Source organism: Corvus cornix, chromosome 26 (assembly GCF_000738735.6).
Source record: "Corvus cornix cornix isolate S_Up_H32 chromosome 26, ASM73873v5, whole genome shotgun sequence".
In the NCBI taxonomy this organism is placed as follows: domain Eukaryota; kingdom Metazoa; phylum Chordata; class Aves; order Passeriformes; family Corvidae; genus Corvus; species Corvus cornix.
The window spans coordinates 676,073-693,590 of record NC_046354.1 but is presented as its reverse complement, the minus strand read 5'-3'; the positions used below and the strand labels follow the sequence as shown (position 1 = coordinate 693,590).

Sequence of the window (17,518 nt, the reverse complement as noted above, 5' to 3'; positions counted from 1 at the left end):
GCACAACAAACATCTGCCAGATGCTGAAGCGTTGAGGGGTTTTTAGTCTTCGATTGTAAAAGCAGAGTTAATATACCACCAGTGACCTGCTGTCCCTACGGGCTTCACCATCCAGCACGAGTCTTTTGCCATGTGCTGTTGTGTTTTGCTCAGGTGTGGCAATATGAGAACTTAACGTGGTTTAATGTCTGACATTTGAACTTTTCTTTTTAGCTGTGCATGATGGAAACCCATGTTCAGACCTTTGGAAAGAAAAACTTCCTGAAAAGCAGCAGGACCCAGAGCCTGCCTTGCACTAGTGCTGAAGAACTGTAGCACCCTGGCATTGAACAGGAACACGGTGAACATTTATTTAAGAACAGTTTTAATATCAGGGACTGAAATCACAACTTTAACTGTGTGGATGATCTCAGCTGGCTCTTCAGTGCTACAGAAGTGGCCCAGTGAAACTTAAACCCAGTTACAAATGAAAACCATCTTCCAAGACAACTTTTTCAGAACCAGCATGAGACCTGTTTCAGTACAGCATCAGAGGTCCCTAACAGGGAACTTTGTGGTTCAAGGGGTATTTCTGAAGAAATGTGTCAGTTTTTATAATCATTTACTGTTTCTGGCCATACACTGCTCTAGAACAGGAAGTTGCTCTGTCAACACCTGTATGACACGGGAATTTAAAAAGCAGCAAGTGAGGTTTATAAAGAGTAAATGAGAAAAGTACAGAGCCTGGGAAAGCTTAGTCTGCCTAAAAATTAATTGTGGGCTTTGCACAACTAAACCTATGCGTATGCAGAGGTAAGAACTGGAAGCAGTGTACATTTAAGTGCTGCTATCATGCTAAAGAATCAGAGTAACATTCATTTCAACATCATTTTTGTTTCATCCGTCAGGACTTGCTTAATTCTGTCTAGGAAATACTAGGCCAGACCAAGCCCTATCTAGAGCAGCAGCAATGCATGCAGAGCAATGACTTTTTCCAGGTAAATATGTTCCAGGGAAACAGCTGAGTTAGAAATGTATGTGGTATTTGACAAACACACCTCTCAGGGTTCTGTGGAGTCTGTTTTGGGGAGTAGGGGAATGTCCTGTCCCCTCAGTCGCCAGCACAAGAGGTCACTCGTCACAAGTGCATGGATCTGGTTTATCACTAAGCAGAGTCTGGTACAGGAGCAAGCACATGACAACTGAAGTCCTTAGTCCAGTTTTTCCCTCAAATAAACCTTTCGTTCACAGGTCTTATCCTTGGTAAGTTGCCTTCAGCACAGAGGAGATGAAACATGGTGTCAAAGAGCACAGCACCCGCTCCCTCCTGGCTCCCAGCCTCTGGCAGTCCCCTCAACTGGCCCTGGGGCCAAGCACGTGCTGGCCATCCCAGGACTCCAGCACCACCCCAAAGATGTTTACTCACAGGGCTCCAGCTGGGATCCTCATTTTACATCCTGACACCAAACACTGGTGTTTTAGACCAGTGCACAACCAGTGCTCACCAGAGGCTCCACACTGGTACTGAGGCCCAACACTCTCAACCATGTGCTGCATCAAAGACAGCACTGGAACCCTTCCAGTCCTTGAATCCCAAGAGGTCTTTTCATTCCACCTGATTTACAGAGCAAAGAACTTTGCTCATGGGTGAGGCTCTCACTTTTACCCAACAAGAGGTGTGTTGCTAACCTCCCCCAAAAGGTTCTATTAATTCCATGGGTAGTCTGGAGAACTGAGGAAGGAATCAAGTCTTTTTGACTTTATTTCTATTTTCATTACACCTAATTCCCTGTCTCTCCAAGTCTCCTCTGTGCCTGAAGTCAATTTTTTTCTGAGTAAAACCAAAGTCTTTTATTACAGGAGAAGCCACTCCTGAGGAAAGGGTAAAGCTTGGTTTGTAACTAACTTATGCCTAAATCAAAATTACTACAGGAACCTTCTTAGCCACAAGCTTCAAGGCAGACAACAGACCATCCCCACTCCAGTTCACACACCTGCGACTTCAGCAGAATCAAAGTGATGCCAGGAAGGAACTTGGACCATGAGTTTATAAAACTATTCTTTTACACAGTTGATTCCAGAAGCTTCACCAGCTGGTATGGGGACAGTGTGATGTAAAACCTGATGATCCCATCCAACTGTAGTGAGCAAGGCATCATCTGAAGGAGACCAGGACAAGCCTTTTACAAAGTCTCGATGAGAACGGTTTCTGAACCTGGAAAACACCAACACTCCATTAGCCATCAAGCACTGGGAGTATGTGGGCTTGTGCAATCCCTAACTGCTGGTTTGTTAGGATGATGCTCCTCTGCTTAGGAATATTTTCAACTCCAGGTTGCCCAGAGCAGCTGTGGCTGCCCCACCTTGGAAGTGTCCAAGGCCAGGCTGGACGGGGCTTGGAGCAGCCTGGGATAGTGGAAGGTGTCCCTGCCCATGGCAGGGGGTGGAATGAATGATCTTTAAGGTCCCTTCCACCCCAAACCCGGGTTTCTGTGTATTAGTAATTAACTCAAGAAGACAACAGCAGTGAGTACATTCTGTCTGTACTTACACCTCTGAGAGGTCTGAGTCAAGAACAGCAACTGAACAGTCTTCACTGATTGAAGCCAGTAAGGGCGAACTAGAGAGAGATGAGAGCACAGTTAGAACAATCAAATACAAGAAATTTTAGGGATAAATTTGTGAAAAGCAGGAGTCTTAGTGATCCTGACCCAGGTACAGCGAATTAACTCACAGAAAATCTTACAAAAATGTTTTCATCAGCATTTGGCAGGGTGCCAGCACACTGAGCAGGAATATTCTATTAGGGTCTGAAAGCAAGTGATCCTTCTTTAACCAGAGGTGATTGTAATTAGAAAAATCCCCACAGCGTGTGGGTCAGTAATTCTGGAACTGCAGAATTCTTGTCATGGACATTCACGGAGTCAGAAGTGAGACAACATTTGGTTTACTCTGTTCTTTGCTACAATCTCCTTGATAAGATGACCAAAACTGGCACTCTCATAGGTTTTACTCAAAAATAACTCAGGCTGTTAAGGGGATGCAGTCCCACGTTCTGTGCCAGTATCACTCGGTACCTGTGTGCAGAGAAAGCAAAGCCCGTGATGCCTCGGGCGTGCACAGCGGCGCTGAGGGCAGAGTCGGGGTTCTTTGTGTCCACCAGTGCAACTGTTCCGCTTTCATCACCTGCGACAGAGGGGGAGGGAAGTTAGCAGCAAAATCTGTTCTGTGAAAATAATGACCTTGCTTTGCCTGGTGAGAGTCAAGATTCTTACCCAAGACAAAGATGTCACTTTTCTGTGGATGCCACATGACTGAGGTAGGGAGGTAATTACAGGCACTGCAAACTGCGAGGGAAGAAACGGGTGAGTGTGGAAGGAGGCAGCACAAAGATATTCCTGCTCTAACTCATTTAGCACTGCTACTGCATCACGACAAGGGTTTTAAGCTTATTGTCTGTGACAGTGTTAGACCTCCTTAGGTTTTAACAGGCACATCACTGGATTTAGAGTTAAGACTTAGAAATCAGACATAAAATAATTTATTTCTTCCAACACAAACTCATGAATAAGCAGTGACTGCACACAGAGACATACCAATTCGGGTAGCTGGTTTGGGGCATCTGGTGTCCCAGAGTAAAGTTCTGTTGTCCTATAAATACAAAAGGAATGAGAAGAATTTTACAATTTCTTTGTGGCATAAATTCAGATTCACTGCTGACTCACAGGCAAAATGACCCTGCCTCTTCCTCTGGGTTAAAATGGTGCTGTCAGTAAGTGCAGCCTTCAGTCATCCCCAGGACAGAACTAGGAGCTCCCAAAATTTGATACAAACCTGTAGGAATCAGCTTGGTAAACTGATTATAAATTTATCAGACTGCAACACTGCAATAATACAGGGAGGCAGGTTGCAACACAAGAGGTGGTTTATAAGTGCATTAAACTGCCAATACCTAAAGTTAAATCTCATTTCTATGGGTTAGGTTTAGACAATAGAGTGAGCTTTACCTCAGCACAGGACAGGAACACAGTGTCCTTACCAGGACAGGAAGCCACACATGTCACTGCAGCGGAGTGAGCTACCAAAAGCACAAAAGGATAAAGAGCCTCAAAGATTGGATCCAACTTTCCCGCATACTCCCAAGGACCTCCAGAGGCACAGCAGTTGGACAAAGAATAGTTTATGCCCAGACACAGGATAACTTCTGCTCAGCAGCCGCCAACTGCTTCCTACCAAAGTGATGAGCTGCCCAATCCAACCATGGCCACAAGTCCTTGTGACACCCCTGAGCTTGAGGGAGCCAGACAAGGGGCTGGGGGGAAAGGATCAAAGTGGGATATAAAGGGGCCTATAAAAAGGAGAGAGGGAGGTGGGTCGGAACTCACCTCTGTAGGAGTGCAGCACCGTTTGCTCCGGGATGTCCCAGACCTTCACGCTGTGGACAAGAGCGAGCAGTGAGCTCCCAGCACAGCCCGGGCACACGGCTGCCAGGCTGGGGACACTCACCAGAAATCCCTGCCCCCGCTGACAGCCTGGGTGCTGCCGGCCAGGACGGACACCGATGTCACGATGTCATCGTGCTCGTATTTACAGAACTTGTTCACGATGAGGCTCTCGTTCTCCTCCAGCTCCCACAGCTCCACAGCACCTGGGGGATGCAGGGGGACACCCACCTCAGTGAAAGGGACCCCCACCTCAGTGAAAGGGACGCCCACCTATGAGATGGGGAGGGGGTCACGCACCTCAGAGGAGGGGAACGGGGGGACACCCAGCTCAGCAGAGGGGACGCCACCGCCACTCACCTCGGCGGAGGATTGCTTACCGGAGTCGGAGGCCACCAGGATGCCCCTGTCAGCCACCCAGCACAGGTCGGCGACCCCCGCCTCGGTCTGCACGCCGGCGGTGCAGAAGCCCTCGCTGGGGGCGCGCCGGGGCTCCGCGAACACCCACAGCGAGCCGGTCCAGCAGCGCCCGTTCAGCCCCGAGGCGCCCAGCAGCAGGGCCCCGTCTGCGGGAGAGACACGAGGGGAGGCGCGGGGAGCGGCGCGGGGAGCGCCCGGGGAGCGCCCGAGGGTCCCGGGCACCGCGGGCACCCCGCGCCCCCCGCCCGCTACCTGCGCGGTAGTGCGCGCGCTCCAGGTGCCGCTCCATGCACGCGGGCGCGTTGGGCGGGATGTTCCACTCGGGGGCGGCCTCGGCCGCGGGCTCCCCATCCACCGAGGCCGCGGGAGCCGCGGTGTCGGGCGGGGCGGGCGGCGGGGCCGCCTGGGGCAGCGGCGGCGGCGGCGGCAGCGGCTCCTCCATGGCGGCAGCGGCGGCAGCGGGGCCGGCGGCGCCCCCACGTGTCTCCCGCCGCCGCCTCCTCTCGCGAGAGCGCCCGCCCCCCGCCCGCCTCCCCGCGCGCTCTCGCGAGAGCCGCGCCGCCATCTCAGCGCCCGGCGGCGGCGGTCAGCGGTCACCGGCAGCAGCGCTCCGGCCGCCGCTCCTCACGGCGCTCCCCGGCCCTTCCCCGGCCCGCCATGCTCTCCCGCCTCGTCCTGCGCGCCGGTGAGCCGCGGGGAGCAGCGCTTCTCGGGGGGGGAGCGGGGTGGCTGGCGGGGGGTGTTGGCCGAGCTCTGCCCTGACGCCCTCTCTGCTCTCTTGTCCTCTCAGCCCCCGCCGCGCTGAGGGCGCTGCCGCCGCCCGTCGCCGTGGGGTGAGTACTGCGGGAACCCCTCGGAAACCGGCCGGGATTCGTGCTTAAACAGCGTTATTCTAGGGTTTTGTCTCTTACTTTCCTCATTCGTGTTGTAGGAGTATAAAATAGGGACGGTGGGGAGGAATTTCTGGAGGTTATTTAGTCCCACCCACTTCCGAAAGGAGGTGTGTCTAATAAATGCCACCTTTTTCGAATCAGGGGATGGTTTGGGTTGGAAGGGACCTTAAAGCTCATCCAGTTCCACCGCCCGCCGTGGCCAGGGACACCTTCCACTTGAGCAGGTCCAACCTGGCCTGCCACAGCTTCTCTGGGCACCTGTTACCTACTTATTTAATTGGAAATGTGCTTGAGCCTCGTCTAAGGGTGGTTTGGGTTTATTTTTTTTAATAAGAATCATAACTGAAGCATTCTCCTTGTTCACAGGGTGTTGCACACCACAAGACCACTGCACACAACTCAGCAGAGTTTGGCTCCTGTGCCGCCTCTGCCTGAGAAGGGAGGAGAAGTTCGTCATGGTTTGATCCCTGAGGAGTTTTTCCAGTTTCTCTATCCTAAAACAGGAGTTACAGGTTAATACAGACTCTTACGATTTTTAGCTATGCTTAGGTGGTTTTGTCCACCAGTTGGCTGCTGAAAAGGTAAAATATTAGGGAAAATAAGTATTTTGCATGTGCAGGTTGTGAAGAACAAGCCAATCCAGGACTCCTGGCTCTAAAGTTAGACACCTAATGGTTGAAAGAATTCCATTAATTTATATAATTGATTTTATAGGAAGATTTAGTTGCCTCTTGGTCCTTAAAACATTCAAACAGGGAATTCTGCATGTTTCTGAATGAGCAGAAGCAGCAAGTCCTATGTCAGGTACAAGCTGCTTCCATTTCTGGTGAGATTCCTTGTGGCACCTTTCCCAGGTGGAGTTGTGACTCTGCTTTTTGTCCTGGTGAAACAGAACACTTCTTCCCGATCTTGTGAGCCTTTAGAGTAGCTCCCTCTTAGGTATTCGAGTTTATTGAGCCTCTTTATGCTTTTTACAAATAATGCCGCTTTATTCTTTCTGTAGGGCCCTACATGTTGGGCACTGGTCTCCTGCTTTACCTTCTTTCCAAGGAGATCTACGTCATTAACCACGAGACAGTAGCAGCTATCTGCATATTGACAGTCATCGTTTATGGCATCAAGAAGTTTGGGCCTGATGTCGCTGCTTTTGCTGACAAACTTAACGAGGTAACGAAGAAACTGTAATTTGACTGTGTAGTTGTTAGTAAGGGATGGTTTTGTTAAAGTACAAATGGCTTGAAAGTGGCAGAGAGCAGGGTTAGATGGGATGTTGGGAAAGAATTGTTCCCTGGGAGGGTGGGCAGGCCCTGGCAGAGGCTGCCCAGAGCAGCTGTGGCTGCCCCTGGATCCCTGGCAGTGCCCAAGGCCAGGCTGGACATTGGGGCTTGGAGCAGCCTGGGACAGTGGGAGGTGTCCCTGCCCGTGGCAGGGGTGGCACTGGATGAGCTTTAATGTCCTTCCAACCCAAACCAGTCTGGGATTCCATGATTGATTGTGAACCCTCATTCTCCTCTCTTGCCACAGCTTAGCCCTGGCACAGGGCAGTTCACAGACATTGCTCACAGCTTAATGCGACATTCCAGGATTAATTGTGGATCGCTTGTTTTCCTTGCACCTGACTGTGATTCTGAAGCGTGGAGTTCTTTGTGTCTTTCAGGAGAAAGTGGCCACGGCTTTAGCCGTGAAGAACGAGGCCATCCAGACCCTGCAGACGGCCATCGAGGAGGAGAAGAAGGAGCAGTGGAGGGTCGAAGGCCGCAGTTACCTCTTTGATGCCAAGCGGGTGAGTGGGGCAGTGCTGCTGCTCAGCCCCAGGGTAGCCTGCCCTGCTGGGGTCCTGGGACTCCTGACATGTTCTGCTGCTGCTTGGTGTTCCTGCCAGACATGAAGCTCTTGTTTCCTGCTCTGTGTGCAGAACAACATTGCAATGCTGCTGGAAGCCAACTACCGGGAGCGGTTACTGATGGTGTACAACGAGGTGAAGAAGAGGCTGGACTACCAGGTGGCCATGCAGACCCTGAAGCGGCAGAAAGAGCAGGACCACATGATCCAGTGGGTGGAGAAGAACGTTGTTCAGAGCATCACACCTCAGCAGGTACTTGCTGGGTTTTACCTGCTTCACATTTTAGCCTGCACAAAGATTTGCTGTTTGGGGCTCCTGGCTCAGGAGGTGCTGGGTAACCTGGGATAGTGGGAGGTGTCCGTGCCCATGGCTGGGGGTCGGACTGGATGAGCTTTGAGATCCCTTCCAACCCAAACCTTCTGGGATTCCACGCATCTGTGCTTTACTGGATGTGAATCTCTGACTTCATGAGCTATAATTGCATCCCTCTTAATCAGTAACTTACAGGTCTAAAAAGGTTTATCTAAAATGCACTTAAATGTCTCTTTTGCTTGTTGAAATGTCCTCTGAAGGCTGTTTCTTGTCTCTTGCAGCAGAAGGAGAGCATTGCCAAGTGCATCCTGGACCTGAAGGCACTGTCCAAGAGCACCCACGCAGCCGTGTGAGCAGTCTGAGCCCACTGACATGTTCCAATACCTACTGTTGGAAACTGTATGACTCTAAATATCATTAAACAGACAAAAAAACTCCTTTGCTGTCTTTCACTAGTGGCAGTCCCTGCCTGTTTGTGTTTGAAGTCGCTGGATGGTCACACCAACCACTACAGCTGGTTTGTGGTGGGGGATGAGTTGAAACCACAGTGTGTGAGATCGTGTTGGATTCCTTGTTTGGTCTTGAACACTTTCAGAGACACAGAACTTCACAGGGAAAAAATCTGGTGCTAAAACTGATCTGTGTGCTAGAATTCTGTGTGGTAACAACCGCAGATACCTGCTGCCCTTGTACACATGTTCTAAAGTCAGGATGATTTGTGCTCCCATTCACCTGGCCCCGTGCTTGGAGGGGCTCTGAGTGAATGTCCTTGTTTCCTAGAGGAGCTGGAAACCCCCTTTCACCATAAAGCCTTGTGTAGTGTTGAGTGTTTGGGTTCTGGGAGAAGAGTGATCTGGCAGAAAATGTGTCAAAAGCTCCTGAAAAACTTGGCCTCAGCTGACTTTGTCAGTAGTCAGGTTAAAACAGGGAAATAAATGGGTAAGTTTATTGAGGGGGTTTTCCATCTCTTCATTTCCTTTTTGTAGGGAGCTTTTCCCTGAAGGAATTCGTTAAAACTCAAAAATCCCAGCAAAGCACACACATGAATAAACTCGTCCCATGTGCTGGGATGTGTTTTACCCAGTCCATAAACCCAGGTGGGCAGACTGGGGGGTGCCTGCAATCCCGTTTCTCAGTGGGATTATAAGAAACACGGTTTTCTACACTTTTCAGTGCATCAGTTCACCAAAGTGGTGTTCTTTAGAGGTAAGAACCTTACTTCAAGCCAACCTAAGCTGAAGCTGCCTTACTTTATTTAGATTAACAGTTCCAGAGAATGCAGGTGTCTTTCATGGTTTCCTGTTTTTTGTCAATTTAAATGAAAAGTGAAGTTACTCAACTTCCACAATTGTGTAAGCTCACATCTGATTGACATTTGAGCTGTTAACTGGTGTGACAGATTCTTCTCACAAAGCAAGTGGTTGAACTGGTGTGCTGACGCTTGGGGAGTTTTCCAGCAGCGCTTCATGGTGGGAGGTAAGAAAGAGCTGTATCATTTCTTGTTTCTTTTATTATTGCAAACACAGCACCCCATGAGGTTTGGTGTGGGAAACTGGGAGGTTTCATGGTTTGACTCCTCTGGAATGTGGGCAACAATGGGATACAGTGGGAAAAGTGGCAGCAGCAGAGAACAGGGTGTTTATTTTCATGTTATTGTAATATTTTCATATTATTCACTACATGAAGTTTGCAGAGCACGTGGTGAGAAATGCCAGTGTAGGGATTTTGTAGTAGAATATCTTTAAGAATCCCTATCTTTAAGGTTCCACCCCCCAATTTGAGAAGAAAGTTACTGTTCCTGGTTTGGTGGGAAAGTCAATTTAACTTAAACAAAAACATCAAGGGAGGAACTTTTCAAAGCTGCTGCTGATTATGAAAATGTTCATATGGTTTTAGCTGCTGCAAAAATAATCCTGTAGGTCCTTTTAGTTATTAAATATCCTCCATTCTTTGGGTGGAGAAGGCACCATGCCCACCAAGGAGCAGTGAACTCGTGTGGGCAGGAACAAGACACTGGGAAGGGGTTGATGCTGAGGAACTGCCACGTTTGAGTGGCTTTGTGCCACTTTCATAAAATTTCCAAGAAATGGATAAAAACTAAATCAAGTCTCTTGAGTTCGAAGAGGGTGAGAGGTTTGTTTTGCTCATGTGCATTTGTATATAAATATAAAACTCTTCTCCCTTTCTTTCAGTTTCTCTTCCTGTCAGTTAATGCTCTGGGAGAATGGGAGGCTCTTCCTCCAAACCGGCTCCAGGTATTTTATTTTGTAAGGAATTTCCTTAGCTGCAACATTCCTGACTGAGGTGATGTCCTGACGCAGGGGCTGCTGTGGGGGAGGCTCAGCAGCCGGGGGTGTTTGGGGAAGAACTGCATGGCTGCCAGAGGCTGCCCAGCACAGTCATTGTCTGAACAGCTGAATTTTCCTGTCTGGTGGTTCTGCTTTCAGACAGACCTCTACAGACACACGTCTCCATGTGGGTCTAGTTGCTTGCAGTACTACTGGAGAATGTTGCATATTTTAAAACAAGTCTGTGATTTTTTTTTTCTATTGCAGTTGCACCAGAACCCATTTCCACTACTACCACTGTCCCTACCACCATCCACACCACTGCCCACACCCCTGCAGATGATCTCAGAGCTGCAGAAGTCAGATGCTGGATTAACACGTAAATGTTCCGCCTTTATTTTCTGACTTCAAACCCAGAGTTTCCTGAGACTGCAGCCTCTTCCTGCAAGGGAAGGGTCATATAGCACATATTTAACATCTTGAGGGTTTAAAATTCAGTTAGAATTTCCTAGTCTGTGAACTGGGTGGGTGATTCCTAGAGATGCTCAATGCAGATATACACCTGTTGATCTCATGGGGCTTGGGATAAACGTGTTACACTCCATAAAGTTTGGTGAATTTGAGCACTACTGATGCTTCAACCCCTCTGTCATAACTGGGAATTCTGACAGGATTTTCTGTGTATCAGCAGCCATGAAATACTGTTCATGGCACTGGCCTTCCTCTCTGGCATCCTCCTGACTGTCCTGGTTTTTGCAATCATCTCCCTCTTCAGGAAAAGTAAGTGGCACAGTTGAGGGCATAACAGCAGAGTGGTGGTGACTGCAGAAGGTACTTAGAAAGTGGCACAAATAACGTCTGCCTTGAATAACTCTATTGATGAACAGCTCGTCCCTGGCAGTAACTCCTCGTGAATCACCCCAGGGGTTGTTTTCAGGAATTAACTTTGCCACTGATGAGCTGTGGAGGCTTTTGTTGGTTGCGGGCTTTTCTCATCCTAATCCTGGCCGCACTGAATTCCTCAGTGCCTTTCACCCTGGCCACTTCCAAGAGGTGTGCAGGGACTGGGCAGCCCAGCTGCCACTTCGCTGTGCAGGTCCGTGACAGAGTTTGCACATCACCTCTCTGTCACCCCCTCTCCAGCCTCCCTTGCATTGCTGTCTCCAAGCACAGTGCAAACAGCTGAGACTGGGATCCCTTTCCTTCCCAGCTTGTAAAAGACCCCACCAAAATTTACAAGAGGAAGTTTTCTCCCAGATGGCAGCCGAGGACTGTGCCAGGAGCCCCCAGGTAAATGTCACAACTGTTATTTCTAACACTTTATGCAGATATTTCACATTATGGACAGTGGGGTAAATATTCATTGGGGTGGGAGGGAGAAGAGTTGCCTTTGAGACTCGACTGTTGCTCAGCAGTTCTTTTGACAAGGAACTTCAGGGTTTCTGGGGCTTAACTAAACCACAGACTAGGCGGGGTAGGAGAAATATTTTTAAAGAGGAAGCATTTCTGCCATTTTCCTCTGTGATATTAATTCTTTGGAAGCTCCTAAAGGAGACTTGACCCAGAACTCCGAGCCAGACTGGCCAGTGGGATGAACCAGCATTTACCAATTTCCTGCATGCAGGGACAGGCTGTTTATGGTGTGTGGTGTTGAGGACAAGTTAAAAGTGGGAAATTCCTGCTGACCTGCAGTGCTTGTGCACTGTCTAATGTCTGTGGCTTCTCTCACATCCCCAGAATGAGGTGACCTACAGCACTCTGGTCTTCCAGCGGGGCCGGACACCACTGGCTGTGTGATGAAGAAGTTCTGAGTGAAATAAAAATGCTCCCACTTTCTGGACATCAGAAGCCACCAGGATGTTACACCAAGGCCTGCTCTGGGAGTGCCCCCATGCCTTCCGTAACACAGCTCTTTTTGTAATTATGACAGGAAATTGTCTCCTGTTCCAAACTGGCTGCCAATGGCTGTGGGCAATTTGAGGTTTTCTATACAGGATTTCCTCATTTGTAGAGATCTCCATGCCCTTGTAGAGTTTCCGTTTGTGAGAACTACCAGAGAGAATTGAGAAATGAAAATGTTTTTCTGCATCTATCCACGTCTGTTTCCCTTTTCTGTCACCAACTCTAGCATTTTCTGGTTTGTTTTTTTTTATTGCCAAGTGCTCTGCTTAGTTATTTTCTGTTATTGACGTAATGATAATGAAATGTTTGTATGCAAATCTCCGCTTTCAGGTTGGGTCCCGTAAAAGAAATGCACAATCACAGTGTGACAGTCAAAACCTCTGGAAATGCTCATTCACGCGTTATTACCCAGAGTGTTCTAAATACACTGTAAAAAAGTTAAAACTCGTTCCCTTTTCATGAACTGGGGTTAAGTTTCCACGAGCGCCTGTGTCGGAGCAGCCCCGCAGGAGCCGGGCTGGAGGTGCCGCCTGATGGCAGCACCGAGCCGGGCATGGGCGCACCGAGCCGGGCACGGGCGCACCGAGCCGGGCACGGGCGCACCGAGCCGGGGATGGCCTCACCGAGCCGGGCACGGGCGCACCGAGCCGGGGATGGGCGCACCGAGCCGGGCACGGGCGCACCGAGCCGGGGACGGGCGCACCGAGCCGGGGACGGGCGCACCGAGCCGGGCATGGGCGCACCGAGCCGGGCATGGGCGCACCGAGCCGGGGACGGGCGCACCGAGCCGGGGACGGGCGCACCGAGCCGGGCACGGGCGCACCGAGCCGGGGATGGCCTCACCGAGCCGGGGACGGGCGCACCGAGCCGGGGCTGCTGCGCTGCCTTCCCAGCCCCGCTACCAGCGCAGGGGCTCCAGCTCCGGCAGCTCCACTGCGCTCTCCTGCCTCCTCCTCACAGCAGCTGCTGGAACCTCGGCGAACAACTGAAAAGTGTGGCCAGGCGCTCTGATGCTCTGAAATGTGGGGTGTGGTGGTGGGGGCTTGGCCACAGATTGCTGCGGGTGCCACAGACTTCCACAGGGTCAGTAGAACAACTCGTGGTCTTTGTTTTGCTCTCACCTCAGTTTCTTCAAACTCTATTTAATAAAGAAAACGTGGGGAGCGTCTCCCTCCCTCACTCGAAGGTGAGCTGTGGGCTGGGGTCCCTCGGGTGAGCAGTCAGCTGGCTGGGACTGCTCTGTTTGCAGCTTGCTCTTGGTCCTCTCTGTTCTTCCTCCATATCCTTGTGCCTCATTCCCTTGGAGTTTGCCAGGCAGCCTGCCAGGAATTCGGTGCAGAGTCGCTCCCTCTTCCCTCAATTTGTCCAAAACACATCAGCAAAGGTCCCCGTGCATCATTCTAACAAATAACTTTCTGCTGTTTAGGCGGGACCTGCTTTTCTGCTGAAATCAATCAGGTCCATCAATGATCGTAAGAGATCCTGCAGTAAGTTCCGATGTTCTTGTGCAGTGGCTTCCTTTGCCTTGTTTATTTATAGAGCTGAGCTGTGTCACTGTGCTGGGCTTTGGCCTGTGACAAGGGTTACATCAGATAAGAGATGAGATGCCTGATCTCAGCTAGGGAACAGATGCCAACACTCTGTGATAAGAAACAGAATGATGTGCTCCCTTTTGTGCTTTTTCTAGACCTCTTTTATTATTCAAAGATGGAGAAAAAAAGAGCCTGGCCTTTAACAACCTCTTTTCAGTTTGACCCATGTTCCCTAAAAATGGGCTGTGTCAGCTGTGGTGTAACAATTACTGCAACTTCTGTGCCATCCCAGACATTGACTGAAACTGGGCAGGGTTTTTTGATTGTCATGGGAAGACTCAGCAGGCTGAATTAATGTAAAATCCATCTAATATTTATTATTACTCATGAAAATGTGACAACACTGGCTGAAGCACAAGCTGACCAGACTCGAGTTTAGTCTAAATGGACAGACAAGACAAATGGTGTGAGAACAGTCAGTGAGCTTGTGAGCTGCTGGACTGTGAACAGCAAAGAACACATCCTATTTTTCAATCAACTCAACCAATCCTCACGTTAAAAAACCCCAAAACCCTCAACACGAGACAAAATTTCCATCTTCTGTGTTTAGAGATTATATTCCATAAAGACATATATTCACACACAGCTTCAGAGCAGCTTCAGAGCTACAGGTTGCTGCAGTTTCCCGAGAGTTCCTTAGCAAAGCCAGGTGGTTTATCAGTGGTCTGGTACCCACTGGAGGGTTCTACCTTTGTTTATGACTCTGGGTCTGTTGTTTGCTCTTTAAGAGCTGGGTCTGGTTTTTCGCACAGGATATAGGTCTTTAAAATTAAAAGGTACGTGGTTTTGAACTTCTTTATCTTGCAGGCATAGACAATGGGGTTCATGGCAGAATTGGCATGGGATAAGAGGATTCCCAAGTACATCAAATACGGGGGGATCTGAGACTCGGGGTAGAAATAGGAAACGCAGTTTATAATGCACAGAGGCAACCAGGATATTGCAAACAGGAAAAGAACAAGTGCAAGAGACTTGGCTGTCTTGAACTCCTGGCCATAGAAAGCCCCAGCCCCTCTCACACCGGTCCCTTGGCTGAGCTTTGTGCGGATGATGTAGAAGATCTCGGCATACAGGGCACACATGATGAGCAGGGGCACGAGGGTCCATGTGAAGAAGCAGAAATACACCATGTAATCCATCCTCATCACGGAGATGAACCGGCACCTCAGGAAGCTGGAGCTCCTTGGGTCTGCCTTGTTCCAGCCAAACATGGGGACAAGCCCTCCCAGCAGGGACAGAGACCAGCACAGCCCCAGGGCCCACCAAACTCTCCTCTCTGTTGTGATTATTTTATATCTGTAGGGGAAGAAATCCCAGGTCATGTTAAAGAGAAGTGTTTTAAAGTAGTTAAGGGTGAACTCGCCTGTTCAGGTACTGCAGGATCATTGTTAGAAAATGAAGCATTAACTTTTTTTGTGGGGAAACCAAATTTTATCTTGAGAGAAGCCCCAACTGTTCATTTGTAACAGTTACTTTGCAGCATCAGTAAGAACTGGGCTTAAGTTCCCTTGTTTAAAATTGGATGTTTTCACCTATTTTATTTCTTCTTTCATTATGATCTTAGTTCTCCTCTTGCCAGGATATTGCTTTGCTGCAGTCCTATCTTATTTCTTTGCTTCCTTGGGTGTACCTTCCTCTTTATATTTGGTTTATGCCATTTGCAGGATTAAAATTCATTCTTCAGCTTCACAGGTCCTTTCCCATTATAAAATATGACTTCTTGGATGCTTGAGGTTATGCTTTGCTTTTCTAGCTTGTGTACTTTTCATTTAAATGTAAACTTTAGTTAACTGTTAATAAGTTTGTTAGTACTTTTGTATTTTCAGCAAATACTAAAAGGAACTTTATTTAGAAGACAAGCCTCAGAAACCCAAAGAAACTTGTAATACGCTCAGCATCCTGTGCAGTTAACCAAAGTGGTGAAAATTCAAGTGTGCCCACAGACACATCCTGTGACTAAATTCTGATCGGTGATAACACCTGGTAACACCGAGCTGTTCGTGAGCACCCCCGGGTGCTCAGGTGGGCTTTGAGGCACAAGCATCCACTTCAAGTAATTATTTGTTAGAAAGGGGCCAGGTTAAGGAGGACAGAGGAGGTGGGGCAGAAGCTGGGCAGAGGAGCCCGAGGCAGCCTCACCTGGTGGGCAGCTTTACTCGCAGGTACCTGTCGATGGCGATGGCCAGCAGGGACAGGATGGAGGCGTTGGTGAACACCACCATGAGGCAGCACATGAAGAGGCAGCTGTAGGAGGGCACGGTGACGCCCAGGCTCACCACAATGGCCAGGGGCATGACCAGGAGCCCCACGGCAATGTCGGCCAGCGCCAGGGACGCGATGAAATAGAGCGTCGTGTTCTGGAACGCCGCGTTCAGCCTCACCACCCAGATCACCAGGATGTTGCCCAGAGTGGCAAACAGAGCCACCAGGCACTCGCTGCCGATGTAAATCGCATCCAGGCTGCTCAGGGCCAGGCTGTTGTTTGGCATCGTGAGCTCCTGCAGTTGCTCCCTCGCTGGCTGAAGCTGCGGAAGGAAATGCAGGCATCGATGGCCACGTGTGGGATCTTCAGTGTCTGCTGCTCGCTTGTTCTAGAGACGCTCCAACATCCAAACCTCTGCACTATTTCATGTCCTCAGCACCCAGGCAGCAAATCAGCTGTTGCCTCCCCCAGCTGCAGATATCTCAGCATCCAGGAACTGTTCCCCTCTCTGGAGACCCCTCCTGAAGCTCACTGCATCCCTTCAGCAGCCTCGAGTCAGCAAAGTGCCTTGGGAAGGAAGCCGTCTTCAAGGGAAAGGACGGGCAGTCCTTCTTACCAGCAACTTATAAAGAAACAGTTTTACAGGTTCCTCTTACAAGCCGTTTTGGAAGTCAAAAATGTCAACAGCAGTTGGCTGCAAAGCTGCCACTTATCATTCCAGTTAATCTGTCCACAGTCGCTATCACAACTGAGGCAGCTCAGGGGTGTTGAAGGCAGCTGCATTAAAAAACGAAAGGCTCATGGGTGAAGGTAAGGACAGGGAGAGGTCACTCTGTCATTACCAACGTGGCAAAGCAGACTTGAGTTGGGGAAAAAATAACTCCCAATCAAATCAGAGTAGGACTATGAGAAAGAAAACTAAGTTGTAAAGGCAGAGGGAGGGTGCTGGAGCAGAGGCTCCACCCTGTGAGAACACCCTGACCCGGCCGGACGGGGCGGCCGGAGCTGCGGCCGGAGGATGGAGCAGCCCCTGTGCAAGCGGGGTTTGCAGCAGCGCTCAGGTTTAACAGCTCTGGCCCTGCCCATCCCTTTTCCTCCGAAGGCAGGTGCTTTCCGTGGGACACTGTGTCCGAGGGCGATGCCACCGAGCCCAGCTGGGGCCAAATCGGGGGGGTTCCACCCAGTACCCCCTGTTCCCACCAGGTTCCTGCCGGGGCAGGCACAAGGTGCTCTGATACTCCTCAGGTGCTTCCTCACCAGGCAGCATCTGTTTCCTGTCCTAAATATGACAAAGCCACGGTGCTGGACTGCTGTGACTCCTCCGTCACCAAAGGAGGATGAGCCTGTGCCCTTCTGCTGCCCCTGCCCCGCATGAGCGCGGCTTTCCCTCAGCCCTGGGGTGCTGTGGGTGCTGCATCCCTTCCTCGGGCCCTGCATCCTCCTTCGGGGGCACTCGGCCCTTCTCCCACTGCTCTCCTTCAGCCCCAGGCTCAGGAAACACAGGGCTGGAGGTTTTTACAGCTTGCAAAGTGATTAAACACTCCGTGCAGAGGAGCCAAATGGGGCCGAGCGTGGGCTCAGGGAGCAGCTTGGTGTGACCCAGCCCGAGGTGCTGCTCAGGAGAAGCCCAGCCCTGGCTCTGCT

General features: G+C 50.2%; 4 protein-coding genes across 5 annotated transcripts; 2 read left to right on the top strand and 2 right to left on the bottom strand.

The window, feature by feature from the left end:
* Nucleotides 1-325: 325 nt before the first annotated feature.
* WDR77 (WD repeat domain 77) lies at nucleotides 326-5,308 on the bottom strand. Its single transcript, XM_039565277.1, has 10 exons — nucleotides 5,094-5,308; nucleotides 4,802-4,987; nucleotides 4,486-4,627; nucleotides 4,365-4,414; nucleotides 3,987-4,057; nucleotides 3,576-3,630; nucleotides 3,255-3,326; nucleotides 3,057-3,165; nucleotides 2,531-2,599; nucleotides 326-2,194 (listed from the first exon to the last, which is right to left on the bottom strand). The coding sequence occupies exons 1-10, from the start codon at nucleotides 5,281-5,283 to the stop codon at nucleotides 2,035-2,037; spliced, it is 1,104 nt and encodes a 367-aa protein (XP_039421211.1). The 5' UTR covers nucleotides 5,284-5,308; the 3' UTR covers nucleotides 326-2,034.
* A 102-nt stretch (nucleotides 5,309-5,410) lies between these two features.
* On the top strand, nucleotides 5,411-8,327 carry ATP5PB (ATP synthase peripheral stalk-membrane subunit b). The gene is made up of 7 exons (XM_039565440.1): nucleotides 5,411-5,526; nucleotides 5,632-5,674; nucleotides 6,101-6,246; nucleotides 6,738-6,901; nucleotides 7,392-7,517; nucleotides 7,650-7,829; nucleotides 8,171-8,327. Exons 1-7 carry the CDS (start codon nucleotides 5,499-5,501, stop codon nucleotides 8,240-8,242), a joined length of 759 nt encoding a protein of 252 aa, XP_039421374.1. The 5' UTR covers nucleotides 5,411-5,498; the 3' UTR covers nucleotides 8,243-8,327.
* Nucleotides 8,328-8,428: 101 nt separating this feature from the next.
* Nucleotides 8,429-12,523, top strand: LOC109145254 (transmembrane protein C1orf162 homolog). Of its 2 annotated transcripts, none has more exons than XM_019288791.3 (6): nucleotides 8,429-9,365; nucleotides 10,082-10,144; nucleotides 10,445-10,556; nucleotides 10,869-10,957; nucleotides 11,388-11,467; nucleotides 11,915-12,523. In XM_019288791.3, exons 2-6 carry the CDS (start codon nucleotides 10,114-10,116, stop codon nucleotides 11,972-11,974), a joined length of 372 nt encoding a protein of 123 aa, XP_019144336.1. In that variant the 5' UTR covers nucleotides 8,429-9,365; nucleotides 10,082-10,113; the 3' UTR covers nucleotides 11,975-12,523. The 2 variants fall into 2 exon arrangements, with proteins under 2 accessions (XP_019144336.1, XP_019144334.1); XM_019288789.3 differs by having other exon boundaries at nucleotides 10,866-10,957.
* A 1,439-nt stretch (nucleotides 12,524-13,962) lies between these two features.
* ADORA3 (adenosine A3 receptor) lies at nucleotides 13,963-16,850 on the bottom strand. The gene is made up of 2 exons (XM_010404301.4): nucleotides 15,811-16,850; nucleotides 13,963-14,967 (listed from the first exon to the last, which is right to left on the bottom strand). The coding sequence occupies exons 1-2, from the start codon at nucleotides 16,158-16,160 to the stop codon at nucleotides 14,367-14,369; spliced, it is 951 nt and encodes a 316-aa protein (XP_010402603.1). The 5' UTR covers nucleotides 16,161-16,850; the 3' UTR covers nucleotides 13,963-14,366.
* Between the last annotated feature and the right edge of the window lie 668 nt (nucleotides 16,851-17,518).

Bases quoted from the DNA above. Each gene is read 5' to 3' on its own strand.
- ADORA3 (XM_010404301.4), bottom strand. From the start codon at position 16,160: ATGCCAAACAACAGCCTGGCCCTGAGCAGCCTGGATGCGATTTACATC. The intron at 14,968-15,810 runs GTGAGGCTGCCT...CTTCCCCTACAG, and splicing joins CGAGTAAAGCTGCCCACCAG to ATATAAAATAATCACAACAG.
- ATP5PB (XM_039565440.1), top strand. From the start codon at position 5,499: ATGCTCTCCCGCCTCGTCCTGCGCGCCG. The intron at 5,527-5,631 runs GTGAGCCGCGGG...TTGTCCTCTCAG, and splicing joins CCGCCTCGTCCTGCGCGCCG to CCCCCGCCGCGCTGAGGGCG. The intron at 6,902-7,391 runs GTAACGAAGAAA...TGTGTCTTTCAG, and splicing joins TTGCTGACAAACTTAACGAG to GAGAAAGTGGCCACGGCTTT.
- WDR77 (XM_039565277.1), bottom strand. From the start codon at position 5,283: ATGGAGGAGCCGCTGCCGCCGCCGCCGCCGCTGCCCCAGGCGGCCCCG. The intron at 4,628-4,801 runs GTAAGCAATCCT...TGCATCCCCCAG, and splicing joins CCTGGTGGCCTCCGACTCCG to GTGCTGTGGAGCTGTGGGAG. The intron at 3,631-3,986 runs GTAAAGCTCACT...TTGTATTTATAG, and splicing joins TGTTCCTGTCCTGTGCTGAG to GACAACAGAACTTTACTCTG.
- LOC109145254 (XM_019288789.3), top strand. From the start codon at position 10,114: ATGGGAGGCTCTTCCTCCAAACCGGCTCCAG. The intron at 10,557-10,865 runs GTAAATGTTCCG...TCTGTGTATCAG, and splicing joins GTCAGATGCTGGATTAACAC to CAGCCATGAAATACTGTTCA. The intron at 10,958-11,387 runs GTAAGTGGCACA...TTTCCTTCCCAG, and splicing joins CATCTCCCTCTTCAGGAAAA to CTTGTAAAAGACCCCACCAA.